The 10315-nt window shown below is 39.0% G+C and overlaps 1 protein-coding gene across 3 annotated transcripts in view; it reads left to right on the forward strand.

The window, feature by feature from the left end:
• The window catches only part of LOC133542623 (protein eva-1 homolog C), a 302063-nt gene that overhangs the window by 110321 nt on the left and 181427 nt on the right, over nucleotides 1-10315 (forward strand). For 2 of the 3 annotated variants that reach the window (XM_061886903.1, XM_061886904.1), the window contains one exon: nucleotides 8936-9059. The exons of the other annotated variant lie outside the window; for it this stretch is intronic. In XM_061886903.1, coding sequence (XP_061742887.1) covers nucleotides 8936-9059 — 124 coding nt within the window. The remainder of the gene's footprint in view (nucleotides 1-8935; nucleotides 9060-10315) is intronic. 3 annotated transcript variants of the gene reach the window in all.

Consider the following 10315-nt stretch of genomic DNA (forward strand, 5'->3'; position numbering starts at 1 on the left):
GCGTCCGCATTACTGAAGACCGATAGTTTGCCTCCTTAATCCATCAGTTGAATTTACCTAACTGTGCCGATTATTTTGCCGTTGTCCCGGTCCATGATGTGGTTATTTACTCGAACCACCTCATCTGGCTCCTCTAGATTTGGAGGAGCAGTGGGTTTACTTTGAGCTCCCCCCGGATGGCAGAACTTCTCACCCTATCTCTAAGGGAGAGCCCCGCCACCCGGGGGAGGAAAGTCATTTCGGCCGCTTGTACCCGTGATCTTGTCCTTTCGGTCATAACCCAAAGCTCATGGCCATAGGTGAGGATGGGAAGGCAGATCGACCGGTAAATTGCCTTCCGGCTCAGTTCCTTCTTCACCACAAGGGATCGATACAGCGTCCGCATTACAGAAGACCGATAGTTTACCTCCTTAATCCATCAGTTGAATTTACCTAACTGTGCCGATTATTTTGCCGTTGTCCCGGTCCATGATGTGGTTATTTACTTGAACCACCTCATCTGGCTCCTCTAGATTTGGAGGAGCAGTGGGTTTACTTTGAGCTCCCCCCGGATGGCAGAACTTCTCACCCTATCTCTAAGGGAGAGCCCCGCCACCCGGGGGAGGAAAGTCATTTCGGCCGCTTGTACCCGTGATCTTGTCCTTTCGGTCATAACCCAAAGCTCATGACCATAGGTGAGGATGGGAACATAGATCGACCGGTAAATTGCCTTCCGGCTCAGTTCCTTCTTCACCACAACGGATCGATACAGCGTCCGCAGTACTGAAGACCGATAGTTTGCCTCCTTAATCCATCAGTTGAATTTACCTAACTGTGCCGATTATTTTGCCGTTGTCCCGGTCCATGATGTGGTTATTTACTCGAACCACCTCATCTGGCTCCTCTAGATTTGGAGGAGCAGTGGGTTTACTTTGAGCTCCCCCCGGATGGCAGAACTTCTCACCCTATCTCTAAGGGAGAGCCCCGCCACCCGGGGGAGGAAAGTCATTTCGGCCGCTTGTACCCGTGATCTTGTCCTTTCGGTCATAACCCAAAGCTCATGGCCATAGGTGAGGATGGGAAGGCAGATCGACCGGTAAATTGCCTTCCGGCTCAGTTCCTTCTTCACCACAAGGGATCGATACAGCGTCCGCATTACAGAAGACCGATAGTTTACCTCCTTAATCCATCAGTTGAATTTACCTAACTGTGCCGATTATTTTGCCGTTGTCCCGGTCCATGATGTGGTTATTTACTCGAACCACCTCATCTGGCTCCTCTAGATTTGGAGGAGCAGTGGGTTTACTTTGAGCTCCCCCCGGATGGCAGAACTTCTCACCCTATCTCTAAGGGAGAGCCCCGCCACCCGGGGGAGGAAAGTCATTTCGGCCGCTTGTACCCGTGATCTTGTCCTTTCGGTCATAACCCAAAGCTCATGACCATAGGTGAGGATGGGAAGGCAGATCGACCGGTAAATTGCCTTCCGGCTCAGTTCCTTCTTCACCACAACAGATCGATACAGCGTCCGCATTACTGAAGACCGATAGTTTGCCTCCTTAATCCATCAGTTGAATTTACTTAACTGTGCTGATTATTTTGCCGTTGTCCCGGTCCATGATGTGGTTATTTACTCGAACCACCTCATCTGGCTCCTCTAGATTTGGAGGAGCAGTGGGTTTACTTTGAGCTCCCCCCGGATGGCAGAGCTTCTCACCCGATCTCTAAGGGAGAGCCCCGAAGGAAACTCATTTCGGCCGCTTGTACCCGTGATCTTGTCCTTTCGGTCATAACCCAAAGCTCATGACCATAGGTGAGGATGGGACCGCAGATCGACCGGTAAATTGCCTTCCGGCTCAGTTCCTTCTTCACCACAACGGATCGATACAGCGTCCGCATTACTGAAGACCGATAGTTTGCCTCCTTAATCCATCAGTTGAATTTACTCAACTGTGCCGATTATTTTGCCGTTGTCCCGGTCCATGATGTGGTTATTTACTTTACAATGATCTGATATGACTGATTTTAAGTGTTTGGATTATTGTTTTAGGCTTCTTTTAAACCTTCCAGTTGTCTCTTTTTCGCATTCTTTTTAACAGTCTTTCGTCCTTGCGTTGAATAGCCTTCAGGTTTCTCCAATGTGTGATTTTGTTTTGCATGATTTACACAGGATTACTTTTGGATGTACAAGTAACCGTCTTGTTTTTGTGTGAGGTTTAAATGTTGTGATTATTTGGGGTTTTTTCATGACCCGCTGTATTGGTTCAGACAGTACCTCTTTGTTCTTCATTTGGGTTTCTTCTTTGTTGTCTTTACCTTGTTTTTTACCTGTTGTTCCCCTTTTTTGATGAACCAGGTTGGATATTGGCAGTTTTTAAGTGCATATTTTCTCCAACTTTTTTCTCTCTTGTTTTCTGTTATGATGTTGGCCCGTTCACAGGGTGTTCTCACCACTGATAGTTTGTGTGCAGTGTTATGTTCGGAGGCCCGGAGTAGATATCGGTCGGTCAGTGTCGGAAGACTGCTGATGACAGTCGAAACATTTCAGGTATAGATTCCATCTAACATACCGAAAATATGGTCTGATTACAAGAACATTTTAAGAAGTATACAGTATATAAAATATGAAACCAACATTTCCTCTCGACTTGAGGGAATTGACCCCAGTCTGTGGCCAAGTGTTAATTTACATTTGCAGTACTGTTGATTATATAACGTAATGTTAGTGTTTTCCGGCAAATTACACTTTTTTCCACACAAAGTCATTTTATGGGCCTCAGCACTCCCAAATTAGTACTGTTATTCCAAAAATACAAACACACGCCTGCATCTTGCCACTTCAGTGGTATCCGGCCAATGGATGCATGGCGACGGACGTCTTTGGCTCCGACCCTCATTCAGATTAGGAATGTTTGCGTCTGCGCTCTCATCCTGCATCTTTTCTGACCCCAAGGTCCCTCCAAAGCGCACCACTTACGTGAAAAACACTTTTAAATGCATTTCCTTGACCAAAGATTGCAGGAATTGGAATGTTTACTTGGTCCAGGTATGTCCAAACTACGACCATGACGTCTCCAATTCGGCTCGCAATGAGTTTATTAAGGAATCAGACCCGTGGGCTGTTTTCTACTTTTAAATATCTATCAATCTTTTTGCTGCAACTTTGTGAGTATTTCAGGTCAATGACCCTGAATTAAGATTAGAAGTGGAAACAGCAATGCTTTCACTTATAGGACACAATACAGACAACCTTCCCTAGTCATGACACGGGAAAAAAAATGCAAAAACTTAACACACATGGTCATATGTAACAGAACCTGCTCACTGAACTTTATGTATGTTTTTAATAAATAAAAACAGGTCCACACTTGAGATGCGCGGTTTGCGGTCTCGTCGTGGGTCGGGCGGGTGACATGACGAAAAAATAGATTTTAATTAGATTCGGGCGGGTGGCGGTTGAACCATCCGGAAATATTTGATATACATGATTCTGGGATCGATATCCTTTGCCATTCAAAGAGCCATTTAGGAGCCGTGTCATAAAGCGAAGAAGACAATAGGAGACGCTAATATTCTCTAGAATGACTGCCAGCAGTCACCCAGATAATAAGTATTAGGGCGTGCTATGAAGCCATTGACTTTGTCGCCTCCTACAGCATGTACGATCTGCTTGTCAGTCCAGCAACATGTTGTGTGTGGCTTCCGCAGCAACACGCACACGACTGCAAGGCATACTGGGTGACACAGAGTACACTAATGGTTGTGATATAAACAAATTTAACACTCTTAGTAATATGTGCCACGCTGTGAAGCCACACCAAACAAGATTGACAAACACATTTCGGCAGAACATCCTCCCAGTAACACAACATAAACGCAACACGACAAATACCCAGAATCCTTTGTATCCATGACACATCCTAACTATTTAATACACCCTGCTAGCAACAAACCCCGCCATCCCCCAAAAAGTTCTAAGTGACACCCATTTAAATAATTTACAATGCATGATGGGAAAAATGCACCAAAGTCTTTCTACCCTTATCCATGTTTGGTGCATTTTAGCTGCTTGATATATCCGATTGATTAAATAACTTGTGTATTGAAACCCGCCTACGTGTGTTTTAAGTGGTCTGTTTGTCCCTAATCAAAAAGAACCCTCCATAGCACAGGTGTCAAACTCAAGGCCCGGGGGCCAGATGTGGCCCTTCACATCATTTTGTTGCCCCTTCTAATAACGCCTAGAAATAATATGCGTCAACAAAGTACCTTTACTTTTCTTAAATATGTATTCGTTCTTTCCATTTTGACGGAAGAAAATATACCTTGTCCATAAAATTTAATGTCCTTTTAAAGTTGGAGATCATCCAATAGTGCAGTGATTCTCAAACGGTGTTACCACGAGGCTGTATCAAGTTGTATGCCAAATAATCCCTTAATTAAATAGTCAAACAAAGTGTTACTGTGTGAAAACATCTGCTTTGTTCTTAATGAATATTTAGGCCTACTTTGCTACTGTTTTTTTAATGTTGGTCACTGAGGTGGTACTTGGTGAAAAAAAGTTGGAGAACCACTGCGATATTGCAAAAAAAATCTATATTGTTATACTTTCCGAACCATGTTTTTGTTAAAAGAAATTGATTCTTAAATATCTGCTTGACTTGTGATTTTTAAGCAAGTTATCCATCAAAATATAGACTATAAAATGACTTTACGGTATCATGTACATATTACTGTAATTTGAAAAACACACCTACTGCTTGTACGGCAACCTTTTGTCGAGTGAGCTGACAGTTTCTTTGGGGGTTTTTTTACGGTAAATTTAATTTGTTTACAGAAAAAAAACTGGTAGCTTGGTGGCCATAATTAAAGAAGAAAAAAAAACAGTGGTATGGTTTTTCCATTTACAGTAATGTAAACACCACTGTAAATTGTACTGTAAAATTCTGTTGAACAAGCTGTCAGTTGTTTTTTTTGTTGTTGTTTTTTTTCCCCTACTTTTTAATAATATTTATTTATTCATTTGATAGGGAACTCGTAAAACAGGTAATTGACATGTTTTTTGGTTTGTTTTTCCCCTGCCGCCTCTCAAAAAAATAAAATAATAATAATAATAATAAAATGAAGAAATAAAGAAATAATAATAATAAAAATAAATAAAAACATGCACCTGGGGATAGGTTGATTGGCAACACTAAATGGTCCCTAGTGTGTGAATGTGAGTGTGAATGTTGTCTGTCTATCTGTGTTGGCCCTGCAATGAGGTGGCGACTTGTCCAGGGTGTACCCTGCCTTCCACCCGATTGTAGCTGAGATAGGCGCCAGCGCCCCCCGCGACCCCGAAAGGGAATAAGCGGTAGGAAATGGATGGATGGATGGACATTAAAATAAATAATAATAATAATAATAAAAACAATTAAAATATAATAACAAAAAAAATTAGATAACAACATCCACCCACCCCCACCACACACCCACACCATGCTACTTTTTAGTCACAGAGAATCACACGAACCGACTTAAAGAAAAAAAAAAGTTTAAAAAAAAATACAAAAAATCACAAACATAAAAGTGTCACTGAAAAAAAACAAAAAAAAGAGTTGAGGTAAGTGGAAAAGTTCCTTGTCATTGGTGAGTGTCAAATTTATCTTATAGTGTCTTTAATTGACCTGTGTAACTAATCATGTCAGTTTTTTTGGGAGTAAATAAAACAGTGGTACTGTTTTTCCATTTATGGTAAAGTGTTGTAAGAAATACTAAACATTTTAGAATACAATTCCAGTGATTAAGTTGCTAGCCTTTTACTGTAAAATCTACATATATATATATATATATATATATATATATATATATATATATATATATATATATATATATATATATGCACATAATAATGAAATCCAGAGGCAAATTCATGACTTTTGCAACACTAATATTTGAGCGAGTGCATCCAGATTTGGGAGCTTATATTAAAACTTGTGCATGCGTGTAATACCAAACCCAAGACCAGTATAGTTGGCACGTTGTGTAAATGGTAAATAAAAACAGAATACAATGATTTGCAAATCCTTTTCAACTTATATTCAACTGAATAGACTGCAAAAACAAAATATATTTCATTTTTAACTGAGAAACTTCTTTTTTTTTTTGCAAATAATCATCAACTTAGAATTTAATGGCAACAACACATTGCAAAGAAATTGGCACAGGGGCATTTTTACCACTGTGTTACATGGCCTTTTCTTTTAACAACATTCAGTAAACGTTTGGGAACTGAAACCAATTTTTGAAGCTTTTCAGGTGGACTTCTTTCCCATTCTTGCTTGATGTACAGCTTAAGTTGCTGAAGCCACACTGTTGTAACACGTGGCTTGGCATTGTCTTGCTGAAATAAGCAGGGGCGTCCATGATAACATTGCTTGGATGGCAACATATGTTGCTCCAAAGCCTGTATGAGCTTTTCAGCATTTATGGTGCCTTCACAGATGTGTAAGTCACCCATGCCTTGGGCACTAATACACCCCCATACCATCACAGATGCTGGCTTTTCAACTTTGCGCCTAAAAGAGTCCGCATGGTTCTTTTCCTCTTTGGTCCGGAGGACACTACCTCCACAGTATACAAAAAAACAATTTGAAATGTGGACTCGTCAGACCACAGAACATTTTTCCTCTTTGCATCAGTCCATTTTAGATGAGCTCAGGCCCAGCGAAGCCGGCAACATTTCTGGGTGTTGTTGATAAATGGCTTTCGCTTTGCATCGTGGAGTTTTTACTTGCACTTACAGATGTAGTGTAAAAACTGTAGTTACTGACAGTGTTTTTTTGACGTGTTCCAAATGAGTTAATATTTGTTAAAAATAACAGTTTTCTCATTCGAACATTACATATCTTGTCTTTGCAGTCTATTCAACGGAATATAGGTTGAAAAAGATTTGCAAATCATTGTATTTTGAGTTTATTTATGATTTACACAACGCGCCAACTTAACGGATTTTGGGGTTTGTACAATCTGCGTGTATTTATTTGAGGTCTTTCTATGTTTAATCAACCACGGAAGACACCACACAATTTAAACACTGAGGTGTGAGAAAGAGAGACGCCAAGAACCGCCTTACGTTGTTTCTGATTGGTCTAATTTGCATAATGTCCTCCGTGGTTAGTAAAAGGTAGGCCCAGCAGGCACAGGCACAGATGACTGAAGTTCTGGTATCATGATAAACGTACTGTATATACTATATATTTATATGAACTGCATTTCTAAAAGTGGTCCAGCTTAGTTTTCAATTGCCATGGTACTGTGTAAATGCAGCATACACTTATACTCTAATATACAATCTATACAATGTAACACATTCCGAACAAGCGAGACATTTTGAGGGTTTTTTTTTTTTGCTTTTTGCAGCTATTTGTAAATGTTCTAGTTTAAACCGTCATATTAGTTATAAGTTGATTAGTTAATAGTAGTTATTACTTAATGCTTTATACCAGGGGTCCCCAAACTACGGATACCGCCCGCTGGCATCCAAAATCCGGCCCGCAGGAAGTCGCAAATATGAAAAGGAAACTAAATAATTGTAAAAGTTGTTTTTGTTATTTTTTGTATGTATATATACGTGTGTATATATATGTATGTATATATATGTGTGTATATATACGTATGCATATATATATGTGTGTATATATGTGTGTATATATGTATGTATATATGTGTGTATATATATGTGTGTGTATATATATGTATGTATATATGTATGTATATATATGTATGTGTATATATGTGTATATATGTATGTATATATATGTGTATATATATATGTATATATATGTGTATATATGTATGTATATATATATATGTGTATATATATGTATGTATATATATGTGTATGTATATATATATATATATATATATGTGTGTGTGTATATATATATATGTGTATATATGTGTATATATATATATATGTGTATATAAGTATATATATATATATATATATATATATATATATGTGTGTGTATATATGTATATATATATGTATATATATATATATATATATATATATATATGTATATATATATATATATATATATATATATATATATATATATATATATATATATATATATATATATATATATATGTGTGTGTATATATGTGTGTGTATATATGTGTATGTATATATATATATATATATATATATATATATATATATATATATATATATATATATAGTGTGTGTGTGTGTGTCTGAGAAACATGCTTGTAGGGATGAAATATCCTCTGTATTTGTTCCTGACCCAAAGAATAATCTGCTCTACCCCGGTATTGAGCACTTTCTAAGGGATGAACCTTAATAACTTATTGTGTAATATATAAAGCCTTTAATTTCCTTAACCAAATACGGGACCCCGGGTTAAAAAAAAAGTGTGGGGACCCCTGCTGTATACTTAGCATTCACACAAAACTATATCTATTACTGTTGGCAGAAAAAATTAAATATATGCATGTTAATGCTGTAACAATAGACAGTAGAGCATTAGCTTATCATTTTCTCAATGCATATCATTTTACCATCTGTTCCTTTCACACTGTATTAGCTTATAAAGTACAAAAAAAGACAAACGTTCACAACTGATTACACATCACTCGGTCACTACTTTTCCTTTATCTGGTCATACTGTCATCCATTTACTCTTTTGTTGATGTCCACACTACACTTATTAGTAATTCCCTGTGGAATGCGGTTAACGAGAACGTTACGTGTTAGCATGAAAGTTGAGATGCAAAAGGAATGAATCAACAGAGTGGACCCTTCCGGACTTCCCCTCCCCAGGTTCTAATGCTTGTAAGGCCCCCCGTGTTTGAAGTGGTTTTAGGTTTGCATGCTTCTGGCTTCGCTGCATTGGCCTCATTGTTCACCTACTTGTTGTGGTCCTCTTCTGCTAACCCTGCCGCTGTTTAGAAAATGCTGGACGAGTGCCAAGACAGAAGGAGCTGTCAAGTTCTTGTCAACAGTCGAGTGTTTGGAATGGACCACTGTCCTGGCAGCAGCAAATACCTGGCAGTGTGGTACAAGTGCAGACCCAGTAAGTCCAGTCCAGTATTTTCCCAATGAAACTTGCTTATATTACATTTCTTATGCAAAACCCAAAACCGGTGAAGTTGGCACGTTGTGTAAATGGTAAATTAAAAAAAAAGAATACAATGATTTGCAAATCCTCAACTTTTTTGGCAAATAATTACCTTAGAATTTAATGGCAGCAACACATTGCAAACAAGTTGACACAGGGGCATTTTTACCACTGTGTTACATGGCCTTTCCTTTTAACAACACTCCGTAAACGTTTGGGAACTAAATAGAGCAATTTTTGAAGCTTTTCAGGTGGTATTCTTTCCCATTTTTTTGTTTAATGTATAGCTTAAGTTGTTCAACAGTCCGGGGTCTCCGTTGTGGTATTTTAGACTTCAGAATGTGCCACACATTTTCAATGGGAGACAGGTCTGGACTCTTTTATTTTGAAGCCACACTGTTCTAACACTTGGCTTGGCATTGTCTTGCTGAAATAAGCAGGGGCGTCTGATGTAGCGACGGACTGTAGTCACTGACAGGGGTTTTCTGAAGTGTTCCCGAGCCCATGTGGTGATATCCTTTACACACTGACGTCGCTTTTTTGATGCAGTACCGCCTGAGGGATCAAAGGTCCGTAATATCATCGCTTTCTCCAGATTCTCAGAACCTTTGATGATATTACTGTCATTATGATAGTACTGATATTACCATGAATTGATTAACTTGGACCCCGACTTGAACACTTATGCGGGTGTTACCATTTAGTGGTCAATTGTACGGAATATGTACTCTACTGTGCAATCTACTAATAAAAGTTTAAATCAATCAATCAAGGGTTTGGGTCACATCTTTATGCGGGGTCGTTCTCCTAGGAATGCAGACGGACCAAAGCGTCGTGGTGAAAACATGATTTATTCTCAAAACTAACACAAAGTATTAAAAAAACAGAAAACAAGCAAAAGTTTCGATCGCACTGGATGCTAAACTAACACTTAGCATAAACTACAGATGAGAAAAACTTACTAACTGTAGCATGAACAAACAAGACTTATGTCACAAGGCATGAAGCAAACAACTAGAGACAAGGCAAAACTCACGTAGCAAGTGCTTGTAGCAAAAAATTACGCCAGGCTGACTGACTGGCAAAGGCAGGCTTAAATAATGCCTCTGATTAGTGCTCGGGTAGCGGGTGAGCAACCGAGGCAACCAAAACAAACTCGGGAGCTGTACAAACAGGAACTAAAGGAGTCCAGAACTAACAGAAAACACAAA

Source organism: Nerophis ophidion, linkage group LG24, assembly GCF_033978795.1.
Source record: "Nerophis ophidion isolate RoL-2023_Sa linkage group LG24, RoL_Noph_v1.0, whole genome shotgun sequence".
Classification (NCBI taxonomy): Eukaryota; Metazoa; Chordata; class Actinopteri; order Syngnathiformes; family Syngnathidae; genus Nerophis; species Nerophis ophidion.